General features: G+C 43.3%; 2 protein-coding genes across 2 annotated transcripts in view; both read right to left on the bottom strand.

Annotated features, from left to right (window-relative positions):
- Positions 1-705, bottom strand: part of LOC149866265 (tyrosine 3-monooxygenase-like) — a 42,974-nt gene extending 42,269 nt beyond the window's left edge. Inside the window, exon 1 of the mRNA XM_090041595.1 lies at positions 496-705. Coding sequence (XP_089897721.1) covers positions 496-705 — 210 coding nt within the window. The remainder of the gene's footprint in view (positions 1-495) is intronic.
- Positions 706-5,684: 4,979 nt separating this feature from the next.
- The window catches only part of PAH (phenylalanine hydroxylase), a 58,502-nt gene continuing 44,406 nt past the window's right edge, over positions 5,685-19,780 (bottom strand). Inside the window, exons 5-13 of the mRNA XM_090043230.1 lie at positions 19,383-19,450; positions 16,329-16,525; positions 15,824-15,959; positions 14,843-14,912; positions 13,409-13,465; positions 12,450-12,545; positions 10,972-11,105; positions 10,086-10,201; positions 5,685-9,252 (exon numbers count right to left, since the gene is read on the bottom strand). Coding sequence (XP_089899356.1) covers positions 9,209-9,252; positions 10,086-10,201; positions 10,972-11,105; positions 12,450-12,545; positions 13,409-13,465; positions 14,843-14,912; positions 15,824-15,959; positions 16,329-16,525; positions 19,383-19,450 — 918 coding nt within the window. The 3' untranslated portion in view covers positions 5,685-9,208. The remainder of the gene's footprint in view (positions 9,253-10,085; positions 10,202-10,971; positions 11,106-12,449; positions 12,546-13,408; positions 13,466-14,842; positions 14,913-15,823; positions 15,960-16,328; positions 16,526-19,382; positions 19,451-19,780) is intronic.

Raw genomic sequence — 19,780 nt, 5'->3', positions numbered from 1 at the left:
TAACCCTAGAATTTCTGTCTAGTTGATTACATGGTATATGGGGAGAGAGAATGTCAGAGGACATCTCAGGGGTATTTGCTGTGACATATATGCCCCACACAAAATGATGAATCTTCTAAATAGGTTTTCTTAGTCCTCTCCCCTGGTTTCAGCATCTCCCTGCTTTAGCCAGGAGAGCCCCAGCCAGTCCTCCTGAGTAAAACAGGCATAGTAATATAAGGGGACCACCTCAAACAGAAAAGCAGCAAAGGCGGAGTCTAAGAAGAGGCAAGCTGGGGCATAAGCTGCAGAGTGTAGGGGGGTGAAGTGGAGGGGTTAGAAAAGAATACAACCCCAGGAACAATGTGAGAGAAGGGAGAAGGAAAGTCGATAGGACTGCGGGGGCTAAGGTCAAAAACAGTAGGGGGAGGCTAAAGGGAGGGCAGGAATCTGTGGAAAGGTTGGGCAGAGCAATAGGAGATGCAGGGGGTCAAGCAGGTGGTGGGAGCTTCATACCTCAAAGATTTTAGCTGCTTTGGAGAACCCAGCCTTTTTCTCATTCCAGAGGGTGAAGGTCAAGATCAGAGTAGCTCTTCCCTCTTCTTCCTCCCAGACCGGGCTGTCCCACTTGCCCAGGGACTTCGTAAGTGCAGTTTCTTTCATCGGACCTGCATCTTCAGAGAAGCTTGGCCGCCTGCCTGGAACTCCTGAAGTGTCAGTCTTCATTGCAAGCTAGCTCACAAGAGCTAGAGCTTAGTCAGTGGAAACTCCACTTCCTTCTTCTGCGATTTGGAGTTTAGATCACAATTTCTAAGACTTCAAGTTTCAAGGCGCTGGCATTTATTCTAGCACTGCTGGGTGTCAGCAACAGGTGAGATCTGTCAAGGAAGCTTAGGGGCTCTCTGCACTGGTTTTTAATGGATAGGGGACCAAATTCTACTGAGCAGTGTCTCTGCTATGAGCTGGGGGTGGAGTGTGGTGGGATTCCCAGGTTTCAGACAGAGGGAGTGCCAGGTTTGACACTCAGTGAAGACCATTTATGGTGCCAACCCCAGGGAGATCAATGGAAATTGACTGCGTAGAATGTACGCAAGAGACTGTAATAGTCCCCCTTCACATGGTAATTTCAAAGCTGGGCTCCCTGTTCTATTTGAGAGTATCTTTGGCTGCCCTAATGCTGTGTCATCAACCCTTTTGGAAATACGGACCTTTTGTTAAGAGGCCAATTGAAATCTGGATTCAATTTACATCTCTGATCTGAACTTCAGAGATCCAGAGAATTATAGGAAAATAGGGCTGGAAGGGACCTCAGAAGGTCATCTAATCCAACATCAAGGCAGGACCATTCCTTTCTAAACTAACCCGAACAAGTGTTTGTCTAACTTGTGCTTCCATGCTTTGTATTGAAAAAGGCTTCTTTTCATGTTCGTAGTTGGCTGAAGCCCAGGTTTGAACCCAAACCTCAGGGTCCCAAAGCAGCAAGAACAGAAACCACAGTGCTTGGTTAAAGAACAAGGCTCAGCTTTCTTTGAGCTCCAGCAGGCTGTGATCAGAAACAGCCATGGGAAATGCTAATGGAGATGCAAAGGGCTCATGTCACACCGAGCCTGAAGACAAGGAAGGAAAACAGCTAACCTCTGCTTTGATGGAAGGAGCCTCCAATTTTCTAGGGTGGCAACAGAAGTGATTCAGAGACAGAGATTTCTCCCATCTCCATGGTTGTATTCCTCATAGTTGTGGCCCAGACATTGGAACTGGGTAGTGGCAATAAATAACAACCCACTGGTAGGTGCAATGTGATGGAGCAAAGTTTGATGCAAATATTAAACATGTAACAGATGAAAAGCACATTGAATAAAGTAATTCATGACTGAGTTTTAGGAGCTAAACAGCTCGCATTAAAATATAGCCAAACAAAAACGGACCTCAAATAGTAAAATGGTTATTTTTGTGCCATAAGCACCTATTGTTGGTTGTTGGCAAAAATGCTTGGTTTTTAATAACTGTTCATAAATGTTTATACATCTTGATATTTAAAACATTAGTGCAATGATCAGTTTTAGCCCTCTGGACCCCTTCCAAAGTTCATTGATGCTCATGCGAATCTTTACACTGATTCCAATGGGCTTTCAATGAGGTTGTACATGAAGTCACAAATGCCAGTGTAAATGACATTTTCTGAGCCTTCCTACACTATGCATATAGAGCATATATATTCAAACTATATTGTTAAATATTTTTTTTTTTCACATACATACATATGTGTGTGCGCGGGTGGGTGGGTGCATGGCATAGAGTCAGCTATAGTACTACTGTGCAATGGCAGACCTGGGACGGGTTGCAGTAGTGTGGTGGTGCCCCCCTTCCACTGCCACTGTCCTCAGCTAACCCAGGTGCAGGGGAGGTCTCACAGCCACTCCTGTCCTCCTCTAGTCTTGGTCAATGGCTATGTGGGGAGCCAAGCTCAGCATGGGATAGCAATGGCAGTGGGCAGGTTTTCTCTTCCAGATGTGACTGCCCAGGTATTCCTGTGGGTGGAGAGCAGGTGATGAATGAAGGGATCCACCCCCCCCATGGTTGCTGCTGTTTTCCAACTGATGCAGGCACAAGAGAGCGCCAGAGCTGCTCCTATCATGCTCCAGATGGGATCTGCACAGAGCAGCTGTGAAGAGATCTGGCCTTGGCTGGGAAGAACAGTAGTGACACCTGGACTCCTCCCTTCAATGCCTGCTCCAGGCCAGTAGGGAACACCTTGCAGGGGTGGGCAGGGGGCAGCACATTTAATCAAAAGTGGATCTGTATAAAGTACTTGTTCTCAGCATGAGTCAGCCCCAGAGCTAACAGAGCAAGTGCATGCTTCTCCTTTGACTCTCTCAGCTCCTTCAGTCGCAAAACAATTTGTTTTCCTCCATGGCCATGCTGGCCAGAGCTGCTACATACAATCTCATTTTCCTTTCCAATATGTCCAATTGCAATATGTTTTATTTAGGTGATACTCAGAAGAAGTTAAAGCAGGTCACTAGATTGCACATGGTTGAAGAGAGACAGATGGAATTTGAATTCAAGCCACCTTTTTTTTATTTCCTGAAGCAAAATCTATACTGCAAAATCTATACCGCTGGCCACTTGCTGAAAAATATATCGTATGGGGAAAATCTTATGTTTATGTATAAAATAGGCCGGCTGTCCTATAACAGATTGTTTTAATTCATATCCAGAGGATTTGATCCTGATTTTAGCAGAACTGATACCATCTTTATCAAATTCCTTGATTTCAAATTTTAAGCCATCTAAGGTCTCAAACACACAGCCCTTTTGCAGAAAAAATCCATTTGAAGTGAGTGGGAGTTGACTTATATGAAAACTTTTTGGATGGGGTTGTAAACGGGGCTGTGTCATGCTTTCTATTTTAGAGGACATACATTTAAGACAAAGAAAAAGCTCAAACTTAGTGGAATGTTGTGGCAAAACCTTAACTGTGGAATTGCTAGCACAGCTTCATACTAATAAACAAAGTTATATGGACTATAGCTGGTTAATATTTTTTTATTAACTATTTACCTAAAATAATATTAAGTTTTATTTTTTGCTTTTAACATGTACACAACTAATTGGTCAATGCTACTGAAATATACGTTGAATAGTTACGTAACTCTGCTGGCATTTAGCTTTATAAAGAACATGATAATAGATCATCAAAAAAAACAACAGTGCACCTATGACATTTAATAAAAAATAGAAGCAAAGTAATGGTTTGAATGCAGTAAGAACCAGAGTAACTGGATTTCTGCAGGCAGTTAAACCTAGGAATGAAATGCTAGCTCTAAAATACAAATCCAGAAACATATGTAGCTAGGTTGGAGGGGGTTTCCCCCTCTGCTTAAGATGAAAAGGAAATGCTTCAAAATACAAGTTATTGTCAGGTACTATTTATGTCATAACACCATAGATATCACCAGCACAGCAGCAAGATGAAACTGTAGGTATAAGTACTGGACTAACTTTGTGAGATTTCTTAGTTTGTGATTTCAAAGCATTTTGATATTCTTGCTGCAGAATTTTAGAATATTATGAAGTGTTCTTTAGGAATAAACCTGTTCCTATGCACTATTTTACATTCTTTCTCCATGTAATTAGTTGTTTTAATACTGGCTTAAATCTGAGTTTAGTGTACAGAACAGAATGATATTAGTTCACCAGAAAGAACAAAAAATACATTTTTTACAACTTCTGAGATTTTAAGCTGAAACAATACAATTATTCTCTAAAAAGTATCCGTCCATTTCTTAAGTATTTCTTCTATTCATTTAAGGTTGCTTTTCCACCAGTATTACTCCATTAACTTCACTGGCTTTACTGATTTACATCCATTTAAGTGACACAGAATCAGACCATAAATGTCAAGTCAGTTTAACAAGTCCACTGAATTATAAAGGAAAACCATGAATGCTGTATCCTCAACAGCAACACAAATGTTTATCTACCTATCTATTCACTGCAGTAGCTTCAATATGTCTTGACAACTAGCAGATTATACATCTTTTTGTGAACATAGTCGCCTTATGAGAACAACTATATTGCAAGAGAAGAAATATGGTCTACTTTCATGTTTACAATAATAGCTAGGCAGGCATTGAAGATCTGCACAGACATTAATCCCCTTTCCCTTCTCTTCCCCCCACTCCAAAAAAAGGGAAGATGATAAAAAAATTATACTTCAAAGCACCAAATGATACCATTTTGCATAAGTATACTTCCATTCAAAAGGGTCCCAGCTGGTATCCTTAGGTTAATGCTATTACATTCCATAAATGTAATAGAAGCAGCTGTACTGTCTATTTCTTTCATTGATCACGTTTTCATTAAAGATCCATTGATTTTCAAGACATAGGTATAAAAGTGGTGCAATAATAGGTATTAGATTTTGTGGACTTTCAAATAATATTTTTAAAACCCTTCATAGCTTTAGAACCTCTAAAAAAATGTGAATTTTATATCATTGTAGTGTAATTATGCAAAATTATTTCTAGTAGGAAACACTGCGTTGCACTGCTTGGCTCAGTATAGTTTAAGTATACAAACTGAGAGCTAGCAGTTTAGACCTTGAGCTATGAGCTATAGGAAGATATTATACTCTATGACCCAGATCCAAAAAAGGGACTTGGACATCTAAAGTGAAACAGTCTAGATAAAATGCTTAAACAATGTGTACCAGAGGGAATAGAACTTGGAAATCAGCATTACTATGTGAGCACCCTAAGCCATAGGATCATGCTCACTGTTGTTTCTTCTCTCTGGACCAGTGAATCTTATTTATTCCATGCAAAGTAGAACACCATCAAGAAGTCAGGATAAAGGGATGTCTTTCTTTCTATTGCTTAGTGGTTGAGAAGCTCTCTTGGGGGGGTGGAAGAGGTAACCTAGAACCTTTTCAGGCAGAAAGGGAGTTGAATCTAGGTTTCCCACAGGCTGGAGAAATGCTCTAACTGCAGTGCTATTGTGCAAGACTGGGGCAGTAGTGCCTACTTCAAGTGCACGGCAACTGTTCTATTTCTGACACCACAGGTGTAGGCACCCACCCTAAAGAGAGATCCCAGGCTGTCAATTCTGAACAGAAGAAGGTAGCTCCTGGCAGTACTGAATAAGATGCCAAAGCTCCAGAGAACACCATTGTATAAGACAGACCCTTGCCCTCAGTATTTCCATATTGGCTAGCTTAAGCAGCTTCTGTCCCAGGTTTTTATGGATCCCAGTCTGAGGCACCTAATACCTCAGAGCCATTGTGCAAGGAGTTCAGGCACCTCATTCTCCATGCACTGCATAAAGAGTCCAGGCACCTAACTCAGAGGCCAGGCAGCTGTAAGTGATGCTGCAACACTCAATGTCACATTGCCTAAGTCCCTAAACCTATGTGAGTACAGTAGTTTAACACCAAGGGATGTGTTCAAAACATTAACCCCCAGCACCTACACTTTATTCAGCCTTGAAGTCACTTCCTCAAAACAAAAATTCTTAAAGTAAAATTCACCAGGAACAGGGTGTTTGGGGACATGAAGATTGCATTCCTAGATCTCCAAGGAACTGCTGCCCAGCTGTATTTTGAGGGGTGAGACTGTGAGAGGGATGGAGGCAATGAGGTGAATCTGCTCCTGGCCATTTTATCTCTGATTTAGTTGGTCTAGAAGGTATAACTCAACCCTGCCTTCTGCCTGATTTCAGACTAACACAGCTAATAACTTCTCTCCATTCCTACGTTATCACTAGCGAATGGATGGTAATACAGCCTACTGAGGATGAAAGGAGTGCATGAAGAGTGGTCATTCCTCCAGGACATGATCCTCAAAGCACAAAAGAAGTCCATTCCCATGTGGAGAAAAGGTAGCAGATGGGCTGATAAGCCTTCTTGGCTTAATAGGGATATCATGGTCCCCTTGAAAAAGAAGAAAGAGGTAGACAAACAATGGAAACTTGGGGCAGTCCCCAAGAAGGACTATACAACAATGACCCAAACTTGTAGGGAGCAGATTAGAAAAGTTAAGGTAGCAACTGAATTTAAACTAGCTACATAAATCAAGGACCAAAAGAAGTCCTTCTTTAGGTATATAGGGAACAGAAGGAAAACAAATGGAAGCGTGGAGCCATTGCTTAACAACTCAGGACAGAGGTTACCAGCACTCAGGAGAAAACTGAACTCCTGAATGACTACTTTGCTTTGGTATTTCATTGGACTAAAGGGAAAATCATACTAGATAAGGTTCAGAATAGGCATGGTGGCAATGGCTGCCTTCCTACTGTTGACGTTGCGCTAGTGTATGATCAGTTAGAAAAGTTAGACATTTATAAGTCACCAGGACCAGATTAACTTCATCCGAGAGTGCTGAAGGAGCTGACTGAAGTCATTGCAGGACTTCTGGCAAAACTCTTCCAAAACTCATGGCAGGTCCCTGAAGACTGAAAGAGGGCCGATGTTGTGCCCATCTTCAAGAAGAGGAGGAGAAAAGACCCAGGCAACTATAGGCCAATTAACCTAACTTCTATCCCAGGGAGAATCCTGGAAAAAATCAAAGAGTCTATGTGTGATAGGCTTCAAAAAGGTAGGATTCTGAATGACAGTCAGCATGTCTTTGTCACGGGCTGGTCTTGTCTTATCAATCTTGTCTCCTTCTACAACCAGGTAACTTGCCACTTGCATAAGAGAGAGGAGATCGACATTGTATACCTGGACTTCCAAGAGGCCTTAGATCTGGTATCCCATGATGTTCTCATGGAATCATTGGGGGATTGCATGTTTAACTGCTCAACAGTCAGGTGGGTAGGAAGCTGGTTGCGAGGTAGGATCCAAAGTGTTCTAATGAACAGGTCTGTGTCATCCCGGTGAGAAGTGTCCAGTGGTGTCCCTCAGGGGTCCGTGCTTGGTTCAGTTGTTTTCAACATCTTTATCAATTATTTGGATGTGGGTGTGAAGAGCTCACTAGCCAAGTTTGCAGACAACACCAAGTTATGGGGAAGCATGGTCATGCTTGAAAATAGGCTGCAGATACAGGCAGACCTAGACAAGCTGGCAAGTTGGGCAGACTAGAACAAAATGAAGTTCAACACTGAGAAGTTTAAAGTGTTCCATCTGGGAACAACAATCCCCAACATACTTACAGGCTCGGTGGTGCCGAATTGACTAGTACCAAAACTGAAAGGGACCTAGGGGTAATAACAGACCATAGTATGAACATCAGAAGTCAGTGCAGTGCTATAGCCAGCAGGGCAAACAATACTCTGGCGAACATCAACCAATGCATCTCATGCAAGACCAAGGAAATAATTCTTCTGCTTTACTCAGCATTGGTGAGACCGCAGCTGGAATACTGCATCCAGTTCTAGGTGCCGCACTTCAACAAGGACATGGAAAAGTTTGAGAGAGTCCAGAGAAGAGCCACCTGTATGATCAGAGACTTGCAAGGCAAGCCATATGAGGAAAGGTTGAGGGTTTCTTCAGCCTAAAAAAGAGAAGGCTGAGAGAGGACTTGGTAGCAGATTACCGCTATATCAGGGGAATACATCAAGGACTCGGCAATCAACTGTTCACCAGGGTACCCTTGGGGAAAACCAGGAGTAATGGCCACAAACTCCTGGAAGACTATTTCAGGCTTAACACTAGAAAAAACTTCTTCCCAGTTAGAGTGGCCAGACTGTGGAATAAACTCCCTCCAGAGGTGGTGCAACCCTGGAAATCTTCAAGATGAGACTGGACAGTCACTTTGCTGGGGTCACTTGACCCCAGTTGTCTTTCCTGCCTAGTGCAGGGGGCGGGACACGATGGTTTTGCAAGGTCCCTTCCAGCCCCTCACAATCTATGAACCTCACAGGATTCAGGCTGAAGAGATTTGAAATCCTTGAGTGGATTCCCAGTACTAGAGGGTGCATCTACATGTGCGCTCTACTGCAGAGTAGACTTACTTCACAGTGGGAGCATCTACACGAGATGCTGCATTGCTGTAGTAATGAGCAGCAACAGTTTCAGCAGGCACTGAGCGTGACACCGCTGCTACTGTGCAGTAGCTTGTTACTACTGTGCAGTAGGGTTGGAAACCTAAAGCAAAGATAGTAGTAAATGAGCTAACCTAAGTGCTAAGCTAACCTAACCACTGCTACTGCGCAGTAGCTTGTTGCTACTGCAGTAGGGTTGGAAACCTAAGCTAAAGCAAGTACCAACTGCACAGTGGGGTATACACGTAGACGTGCCCAGTAAAGCATCACAGTCTACACATGCACTGGTATTAGGGTGCAGTAAACTAATTAACTCACGTGCAGATGGTGACTGGGGGCATACATTGTGCCTGGTCAACACAGCCAGCTAGGGGCCTGCTCTACCCTGGCTCAAATGCTGCTGTCCCTGGGTCATGGGTAGGCACTGTGCCTGGAAGCAGTTGACTGCGGTGTGAACTGCTCCGGAGTTTATTGTGATGCTTTGATTTCATGTGTAGATGCACCCAGAGTGAACTTTATCCACACTGGCAAATATATATATTGTATAATCTGTAGCCAGAATTTAGAGTTCAGAGTCATTGACACAAGTTTCTTTTGCTGCTAATCTATAGTAATTGAAAAATGCATATATTTATAAGTTTGCACATGATACACAGGGAGATGCTAATGCAAAGCTAGATGAAGACTAGCATTAATACACAGTCACTTTGGCAAGTGTCTCTTGGCAGACAGGCTTCTATGAGATGCTTCATTTGATCTTCTGGAGGGCACTGCAAAGAATTCCCATCTCATCTGCAAATGAAATAACAAGAACAGTTGTTCCTAAACCTGTCTCCAATACATTGAAATAGGATTGCAACATAGTTATCTGTTCAACACCCAAATGAATAATTCAGGGGAAGTGGGTAACAAAGGCTATAAACAGACAGCTTTGAAGCAGGATCAGCTGTGCTGGGATGTGTCCCAGTATAGCTTCACTGGCATCTACTTACATCACAGGGACCCTTGTCCCACAGGGTGGGACCCTTGATGCTCCCAGGGCTTCAAGGGCCTGATCCTGCAGGACAACAACCCCAGGTACCAAGTTAAGGCACAACAGTGAGATATGCATGCCAGTGATATAAGCATGTGTCTGTAAGCAGGAGAACCCGCATATAGTTCCCCAACTTGAAGACATGAATCCTGAATTGGGGTGCCGCAGCCTGATACAAGAACCATGGGAATCCCCTCAAGAGGGATTCCCAAGGCATGCAGTAAGCAGAAAGAGATCCTCCTATTTGTGGCATCACAAACAATAACTACCTTTGGTCACAACAACATTTTTGGACACCTGGAGCATGACCAGGGACTAAGAAGTCTGTCTGCTTGCAACTTGTGCTGCTATAAACATTTCTATAGCAGCACAAGGGCAACATCTATTTGCATCCACACTATGCATATTGACTTCACTGGGTGATCTGACAGATACCTGGGATACATGACCAATTTATACCACTGGAATTTAAATCAAATTTGTATACTGCATGATGTTCAGATAAATGGAATAAAAGTCCTTTCTCTCTTCGGTTCACATGTCAGGTCCTAGCTTTTGAGGAAGCCAATGCTGCAAAAGAGAAATTTCTTACTGTTAATGGTGTCAGCTAAATTCCTCAACTGCTTTGCGTTGTCCAGAACCTCAATCCTTTGGGTGTATGGATTGTAACGAACAGAGAAAGGGCGAGGGATTGTTGAAGCAAATTTTCTGAAGGAGAAAGACAAAGATGAATATAATAATGTTTCGATTTAAGTAGCAGTCCCCTTTAAGCTGAGTGAAGCATTTGCTAATGTATAAGGAGGTCAGTATAAGAAACCAAATGAAGACCTGCTTCATAAACAGACTGCCAAGGCATTATGCAGTTCTTCAGCAATGTTCCTGAGGCCAACCTGGAAGGCTTTTCTCCGGGTGTATCTTTTTAGGAAATAATAAGTTTCTATTGTAGTAAGAGTGATTTCAGTAACATTCTCCTTTAAGCTGAGTGTCAGGTTGCAGGATTTCCCAGACTTTAAGACCTCATTTGCCTTTTAATAATACAGTATATGATCAGATCTGCCATACGTTAGAAAAACAGTACGGCTGTTCTAACCTCTGAAAAAAAGACCTAAACAATAAAGGGCTGGGGAAAAAAAGGCTCAGTAAAACTTTAAAACCGAAGAAGAAGCTTTCAAATTCCAGACTTTTTCAGTATGCTCGATCCTCAACTAGAGTGATACACAAAAAAGCTGCAGGATTTATCTGTTTGTGTGTCTGTGTGTGTGCGTGTGCGCGCAAGAAAGAGAGAGAGAGAGAGAGAGAGATTTAATGACCTGATTAACAACTGTTGTAGCTGAACAACATATGGAAATACTGAACAACCATTTCTAGTAGCTATAAATATTTAGTGCCTGATTCAACACGTATTGAACTCTGCAGGGGCTTTTCCACTGACTTCAATAGGCATGGGATTAGGCCCTTAATAAAGCTGACATCATTACCTTAATTTTTCCTTTGCATCTTTAAAACTTTCAGCAACATAGTATCTAGGCTGGAACTCAGTGACAGGGTACTGCTGAACCGCAGCCTTCTCTAGGACCAGGGGCTGAACCTCAGGCTTATCTGATAAACAGTACTGCATACAAAGAGCAAATGATATATTTAAAATAAAAAGGGCTAATCAGTGTATAACAAAGAAGGCTGATGACACTTCAACATCCATTTTCTTGGTTAATCAGGGCTTACCATATTTACTCAAATCCAAGATGAGCCCCTCCTTCCCATCACCTCGGGGGAAAAAAATCCTCATCTTAGATCTGAGTACCAGCATAGGACGGGTGGCAGCTCAGTGCTGACTTCAGCTCTGGGCCCAAAGCCAAAACAGTAACTGAGCTACTGCCTGCTCTGGGCTGGGGTGGCTCATACGGTGGGGAAGGTGGCTTGCAGTGGGCTGAACACAGGGAAGACCATGTTTTCGGAGTGAGGGGCACAGGAGGGAGATCACATGTGGGGGGGGCATGCACAGGTGACTGTGTGATGTGCAGCTTGGGAGGAGTGTGGGAAAAACATTGCAGCCTGCCCCCTGACTCCCAGCCACTTACATTCTGCAGGCCCAGAGCTGCTGCCACTGATTCTGCCTGGCCAGGATGGACCAGGACTGGGGCTCCTGCTTCTGACTGCCCCAGAGCCCCTACAGGGGGTAAGAGGCAGATGGGGGCAAGTGGCTGTGTGGAAGCAGGCAGTGGAGAAAGCAGGGAATGGTGGGGGACAGGCAGCATGGGGTCAGGCACTGTGGGAAGGAACAGGTGGCAGGAGTGATGTGCAAATATGGGGGTCAAGGGGTAGGGAGGGCAAGCACTGGGGACAAGCAGCAGAGGGCCAGGCACAGGCACAGGGGGCAAAAGGGGGTGGGAAGGGGGCAGATGGCAGAGGGACTTGGGGGGCAAGTGAGAGGAGGGACAGCAGGAGGGAGCAGGCACAGGTACAGGGGGGCAAGGAAGCGAGGTAAGCAGGGAGACAAGGGGCAGGGATCTGGTCTCTCAACCCCAGTCAATGCTTCCCCTGCCATAGTGGGTGGGGCAGGGGGGAGTCACCACTAATTAGATTTTATGCATGTAAAGTGGTAACAAATTTATAATTTCTTATGTAAAGAATCCAATTATTGGCAGGGGTCATCTTAAATTCAAAGTAATTTTGGATTCAGATAAATATGGTAATTCTCCTCCCACAAAAGTCAAAAAGAATTGACCATTGGATATAAAGGGAACAGGGAAAAGCTCAAAGGGAATAAAAATGAGCAATTTATGAGGTATAACTTTCTCCATCAAATGCCACACTTTAACAAGCCATTTACTTCATTTTGAATGCCCAGGAGGTACAGTATACAAAGATATAAAAGGCATTCAGAAGACAAATATAAGTCAATTATAAAAAAAAATTAACATGAACTGTGTAACCTATAGTGTTACTGGGGACCTACCTGTAACTCACCAAATGAAGAGAGGAGCCCAGCACCATAGGCCTTTATGGAATCACCTTCTTTACAGAGTCCAAATTCCACAGTAAACCAATAAACCTAATTGGAAAATTAGACATAAATATAGACATTGCTTTTTATTATACTTACAACTTAAACTTCCTGTAAAAAGGGTTTGTTTGTTTTTTAGTTTAGCTTTGATGATGCATAAACGGTACAGTTCTCTGTAGGGCCCACATTAGACTTTTCCACCATCTTCAACCCTCAAAAACGAGGGTACATTTTGAGAGTACAACCTTACCTTCCTGACCAATGAAGTTATGTTTTTACTATGCTTACATCTATTGGTAAAGCTAAAGGAGATGGATTAGGTTCTGTTTTGTCAATCTGAATGAGATTTGAGCCATTATTGACAAAATATCTGCTTCCTGTTTCAGACACATGATACCTTACAATATTGATGGTGAGAGTGGGAAAGAATTAATTGTTAACAAACTTCTGAATGGAGAACCTTAAAGTCTAAAGGTTGCACATCTGCCAGAAAGCACCAAGTTTAATATTCAGCTTCCAGCTGAAGTTCATAGATCTGGGTCCCAATTCACTCATGGTAAGTTATGTATAACTTCCACTGACTTCATAGGGAATTATTTGAGCCACCTAGTGGAAAGGCAGGGCTCATTACAGTAGAAATGTAGTAAAGTGCACCTCTTCTTGATTAAGGACATTTGTCATAGAGTTACTGTAAACTGGCATTTTGTTTTTAATCATAAATCTCACTGTTAATGCTCTGATAGGATGATAAAATTATTCTTCATTAATGCAAATGTTTGAAGGTGTCATTTTCCAAAGTGCTTATCCTCGGTTTAATTTTGTTTCTGTTGAAGTCAATGAGTGTTCTACCATTGACTTAGCAGACCAGCCCACAGTGCTTTGGAAAGTCCCACTTTAATTAACTGAATTACCGTAGCAAGTTTTTCAATGTATTCATCTGGGGCTCCCAAAGATGCAAGTCCAATTTCCTGTAACAATAAATCATTATTCTTCCATCTGTTTATTGCAAACATCCTTCCTACCATGCTGCATTTAATTTCTCATGTTTTAACTATTACCAACATCTACTACCACACAAAATGTGTTTATAACACTTTCCCATATTGTTCCACCATTTTTTTAGTAAAATTCCTATGGAAATTAACAAAGGGTATTATCAAAGTGTTAGTGTAGTGGCAGGAGGCACTCGCAAGGACCAGAAGTGCCAAGGACAAACCCTGATGCTCCAGGAGAGAGACCTGGGGACCCTGGCCCTGAAAACTTACCTGAGAGGCAGGGCAGATCAGTGGCCAGGTCACAACGAGCCAGCGCTGCGCTAGCTTTTCAAGCAGCTCTCAATCAAGTTCGGCCATGACCAGCTGATGATGTCAGCCACAGCCACCACCACAGCAGATTTAAAAACACCAGCAGAAGCCGGCAAGTTGGAGAGAGGCAGGAAGCAAGAAGCTGAGCTCACCGAGGTGCAACCTGGCTAAGCAGTAATTGTAAACGACCCTGCCCCACAGAGAATAGGTGAAGGCAGTGCCTGGGAGCCAGACAAAGCTCATCAACCCCAGGCTGCACAAGAGTGAGCTTGGGGTCAGCCACCAACCCCAGCACATGGACAGGGTTTATTCAACCCTGATCCTGCAGAGGGCACTGAGGATACAAGCCCTGCACTGGGGTCAAGCAAGTTGTGGACCCGGAGTGAGAAGCAGGCTGCAACCATGAGCCTGCACTGTGAGCAAATGCCAAAGAAGCTGGAGTCCGTCAGCTGGAGAAAAGTAGTCGGGACCACAGGCTGGCACAACAGCACAACAACTCTGATGGTTGGTGAGTGGATGGGGTGTAAGGGAGGTGGAACCCCAGGACCAACCATGATGAGGCAGTCAGAATGCCCGTCTCCAGGCCCGGGCTTGGAACACCACTGAACCCCTCCTTTTAAGTTAAAAGTCCATCAAGTTATGGCAGGAGAGTTGGGGGGGCCCGTCCCAGGGAGCAGAGAGATACTCACAAGAGAGATACTCACAGTGCCTACTGAGGTTGTGACAGTTAGTCACATTGTCTGACCCCTTGGACCTGGAACAAAGGCTACTGAAGTAAAAAGTTTGTGCTGTAGTTGTGATTGTCCAGAAGATGTGTACTAGGCAAGAATTTCTATAGGTCATGTATTTAATTAGACTACCTGTATGGTAGGAAATGATTTAGGTAAGTTTTTGGGTATCACAGTACTGAGGAAGGGCACATCTGCTATGTTTAAATCAATAAGCTATGGGTTTAAAGCACCTTAAGCTTTTGACAAATTATTCAAATTATCCAGCCTCTAGAATCTTATATTATAATGATAAAGTACTGTATACTCTTACCTGTGAAAACTGAGCAAAGCTTGGATCAGCAAAGAGAGGCACATGTCCTAGGAGTTCATGGCAAATGTCACTAAAGAAAAATCACCAAATGAATTACATTTATGTAAGAAAGATATGTAGACAGTGGAGGAGCATCTAGAATGAAAGGAAACAGGTCAACAGAGCAGAAGACAGCTTGCAGATATAGAGATACCATATTTACTCGAATCTAAGTTGACCCTGAATTTAAGATGATCTCACCAATAATTAGATTCTATATATGAAAACCTTACAAATTTGTTTTAATTTTCCAGGTATAGAATCTAATTATTCGAGGACTGTCATAAATTCACCCCCTTCCCTACAAGCCCACTGCTACAGCAGGAAAAGAAGTGACTGGGGGGGAGCAGGTGGCTAGGAGGGGTCAGGTAGCCCCCTTCCCCTCTGCCCCCCCATTTCTTCTCCTTGAAGCCTTCCTTCCCTCACCCCCAATACTAGCATCCCCTCACACCCACGCCCCATAACCTCTTCCCCACCATGCACCACAACCTCTGCCTCCTCCCCACACTCCCTGAGGTCTCTACCTCTTCCCCTCCCCTGCTTCTCCTCTCCCCGCTTCACTTACTGTCAGACACTGCTCTGGCTCTGTTCCTTCCTGCAGCACAGCACATGGAAGCTCAGCCCTTGCTAGCCATATAATAGCCTTGGTGCTGCTCATTAGCAGGGCAGGGAATGGAGCTTCCATGTACTCCATGCCCAGGAGGGAACCCAAACTGATTCAAAGCCAAACTGAACCTGACAATAAGTGGGAAAGAAAGGGCTAGGTGGGGAGGCAGAAGCTGCAGAGGGCAAGTGGAGGTGGGGGCAGGAGGCTGCTGTGGGTCTCACCCAGGCTCAGGGGCTCCAAACTGGCTCCAACATGCTGCAGTCCTGGATGCACATGTAGATGTGCCCTGTGTGGCTAAATGAGCTTCTGATTATTTTCTGTGTCAAAGTACTCACGGTTCTGGGGTGTACATCGGTTTGGATCCATGACGAATGTACTGTGTAGAGTGAAACACTCGGAATGCTAAACCAGCCAAGAAATCCCGAGATGACAGCAGGCCAGCAACAGGACGTAAGCGGAATCCACTGCAACCTGTAGGGTGAGAGGGAGTGAAAGATGTCACATTTAAAAATCTGGTTTCGTTGTGATCCCAAGGAACTGGACAGTGTTTTACATCAGTTTCTCTCCTTATTTTACTTAAAAGCTGGGTACCAAGGAGCAAAGAGCTTTCTGGCTATGACACCTCCATGTTCACCATCTGAATATCTTATAACACCCCTGTGTGCACAGAGAAGTATGACAAACTCCTTTTTTACAGTTGGAAAGGAGAGAGCTAGTGACTTGTGCATGGTCATATAGGCAGTCTGTGAAAGACCAGGGATTTGAACCTGTGCCCCTCAAATACAAAGCTAGATCTCTAACCACTGTACAACCCCATCTCTTTCTTAATATCAAACTTACTTTGCAAGAACTTAGAAACGTCTTCAAGTTGTGGGATATTATCCTCACGGAAACCACAGTACTTTTCCAGTAATGGGAATACGTGGTTGTGTTCATAGCAGGCATGGGTTGGATAAAGGGTCTTTAGCTCCTGAAAGACAACACCCCACGTTTTCTTTTCTTCCTCTGTGTAAGTCACTTCAGGTATAGGTTGCCCACTGTAAGGCAAAGGGCACTTTAGTGACATGGAAACAAACAACATGAGAAAATGGCTTGTACCACCAGGATCTGTCCCCATTCAGAGCTGGGCAGAAATCAATGGAGTCAGTAAAATTTCCTTCTTACCTCATGCAGCAAGAAGAAAACACTGTGCTCAGCAAGGGCTCCAATTCTCCTTTCACACCCATCAGTACACATCTAAAATAACCTGATGAATTGATATACTTGGGCATCAGGACTGCAATCTCTTCATGGCAGCGGCTGCCCATGTTTTTTTTCAGTGCTTGGACACCATGTAGCCTTGACCTCAGCTGCAGCATTTTGGGCATATCATGGCACAAATAAGTAAATGAACTAACTAGATTTGTTTTCCTGATCATGATGGGCTTTTAACAGAATGCACTGGCTGCTATTTCTATTATTATTAATTTCTTTTTGCTGATGTGTAGAAGGATCCTGCATTTTCTGCCCATTGATTCATTAACGTTCCCACTGTGGCCATGGCGCTCTCTCTTACCAGTTTAAGCGCCTTTGAGAAGTGCCTTATTATCACTCCTTAAATACAAGTGTTAAATATGATTAAAAGCCATAGGAAGAACTCCATGCCAAATGCTTCCATCAATCTCGTATGCACAAGGCCCATGCTGAAGCTTACAAGAGGTAAGTACCAGTGAGCAATGAATTTGGCCCAGTATTTTCTATTGCTTTGGCATTAATCTGATAACGCCTGATTCACAAGCAATAAAGAGAAAGGCTATAGGTGAACCCATGAGCTTTTAAAAAAATCAAAGGGTTTTAAGCAACTTAATAGGGTTAACAGCACTGCTGGAATAATACTGAGGCTTTCCAAGCCCAGAGAGCCATTGTTAAACTCCCAGTGATACCCCACCACCTCCCACCCTCTCATTTTCAGTTGGGCCTGCGGGCAGCGCCTCAGCAGCTAAGTAATTTTCTGCCTGTGTGCATCAGTCTTCCTTGATCTATGGAGCTTTAAATATGGTCTTGAATTATTAAGATTGCTGGGGGAATACTGCTGTTCCTATAGCACTGACTGTTCCTGATTAATCCCTGGGCTATGCATGCAGGGCTGTGCAAGGAAGTTGGGGCTTAGAGCACTTTCAAATTTCAATTAAATAGTCCCTGAGATCAATAATGCAGAGACAGGGAAGAGGGGAAAGAAGAGAGAGCTGACAGAAGAGGAGGAGAAGACAGGGAAGTTAAGAACACAAAGAGATGAAGGAGAAAGGTAAAATAAAAGGACAAAATACAAAGCAAAAGAGGAGGGGGAAAAAGAGAAATACAAAGGGAAAGAGAAGAAATAGCTGAAAGGCACCAGGGGGAAAAGAGTTTGATTTAATTTAATATGTGGCTATTGCACCTCTGCTTGCTGATTTTAAGGGTTAAGAACACCTTAAAATCATAGGTATCTTTGAAGACGCTGATCATCGCTCCTTTCATATGAAGTTTGAACATACAGTTACCCCCCCACACACACACTTTCTACGCAGCTGCCTCTGTCATTCTTTCTCGGTGCTCCCCTACCCCTGATGGGACATCCCTGCAGGGAGGACAGAGATTCTTTGTAGTGTAACTGGAAAGCTTATGGCAGAGCCAAGGGAGGTGAAAACTGTGCCTCCCCCTCTTCCAGGAGAATAAAAAAAAAGCCACATTTCTTTGACTCTTGTCATTTTCCTGTTACTGGCCTCATTGAAAAACATGGACTTTGTGAACTCCTGATTAACTGTGAAGTGATTTTGTCTAACCCCCGATATGGACATATGTCAGAATACCCTGGTTTCATCCCTCTAACATGTTTTCAGATTTTAAAATAGCTCTGTTTTATACGTTCTCGATTATATTTTTTACATAAAGTTTGGCTGAAGTGTGCCAAATTCTGCTGTCAGTTCCACAGGAAGTATACTATTTCTATATACTCCTAGAAATATAACTAAGAACAGAATCCTACCACAACCCTTTGCCCAGATGTTTCAGCAGGACTCTTTCTAACTTCTTAATTCCCTTAAACTAATTAAACACAGTGGTTTTGTTATTCTCTGACTGCAAGCCCTTTGAGGCAGGGACCATCTTTTTGTTCTGTTAGTACTGCTCCTCACATCAGGGAGCCCTCTATAAAAAACTAACTATATGGCACCCTTCTTTGAAAAGGAAGGGAGTTGAGCCACTAACTTCAAGATTTGAGCCACTAGGAGTAATGTAAAGGTGTCAATAATTTGGGGACAGGTGTTTTATTCCTTTGTATTGGACCATGATCAATGGCGAAAAAATGAAAAAGCAGAAAAGGAAAAAAAGTCCCTCCTAGGTAGACATATCATCTTCATTTGTTTTGTTTTTTTGTGTGAAATGAGAACCTAAATTGCTCTGTGCAGCTGGATCGGACATGATAAAAGTGGAGTATTAAGAATTGGATTAACATCAGAACCATAAGTTATTCATTATTTTAACAGCGTGTGCAGCTTCCACTTTAATGTAAATGATAAACGCTTTCCCCTTCTCCTCCTGTGAAGAATACCAGAAGCTGCACTATTCAGTGCTCGGGTCTTTGTAGTAGCATCTGATACTGCTGTGTAATTAGACAACAAAGCTTAGTGGTGGTGTGTGGGTAAAGAGGGGGAGATACTCTCATTTGAATGTGCACCTTGAGCAATTTACTTTTGTTTAACTGTTGTTTTGGGATAAAAGTAAGAACAGGATGATTTAAACATATGCAAGAAAGGAAGAGACCACTGGAAAAGAAAATACCCCTGGAAATAATTTGTTTTCCACTGACAAAGAAGCACAAGGGCAAAAAGGGAGGAATTTCCTTGTTTCTTCCCTGTCCGTGCACTGCACACTCACTGTCTGTAGTTGTAGGCGATATCAGCAAACTCCTTTCTCCGGGCTCGGTACACAGGATCTTTGAATCCCTAGAAAGAAAGGATTAAAAGGCATTCCTCTCAATTAGTGGAAACAATACAGGGCTCAGGCCCTAGCCAAACCACTAGTAAAATCAACAGGGGCTCTGACACTGAATTCAGCGGGATCAGGAAAGTGATCTTGTACTAAAATCCATTCTGCAAGTAGGGCACATCCTGGCAAGCATGCAGGTGCACAGGCACACATTTCCCATAGGATAAAGAGCAGAAGCACATATTTGTGCCACTGCTATTGGTCCCCAGACATGCCCCTCCATGCGTACTCCAGTACATGGTAAAGTGACCTGGATAGGATATAGGGAGGCTGGGGCCAGCAACCGT

The sequence above is a fragment of the Crocodylus siamensis genome, chromosome 4 (genome assembly GCF_052110815.1).
Source record: "Crocodylus siamensis isolate JL-2025a chromosome 4, ASM5211081v1, whole genome shotgun sequence".
Classification (NCBI taxonomy): Eukaryota; Metazoa; Chordata; order Crocodylia; family Crocodylidae; genus Crocodylus; species Crocodylus siamensis.
This window is presented reverse-complemented; position numbering and strand designations above follow the sequence as displayed.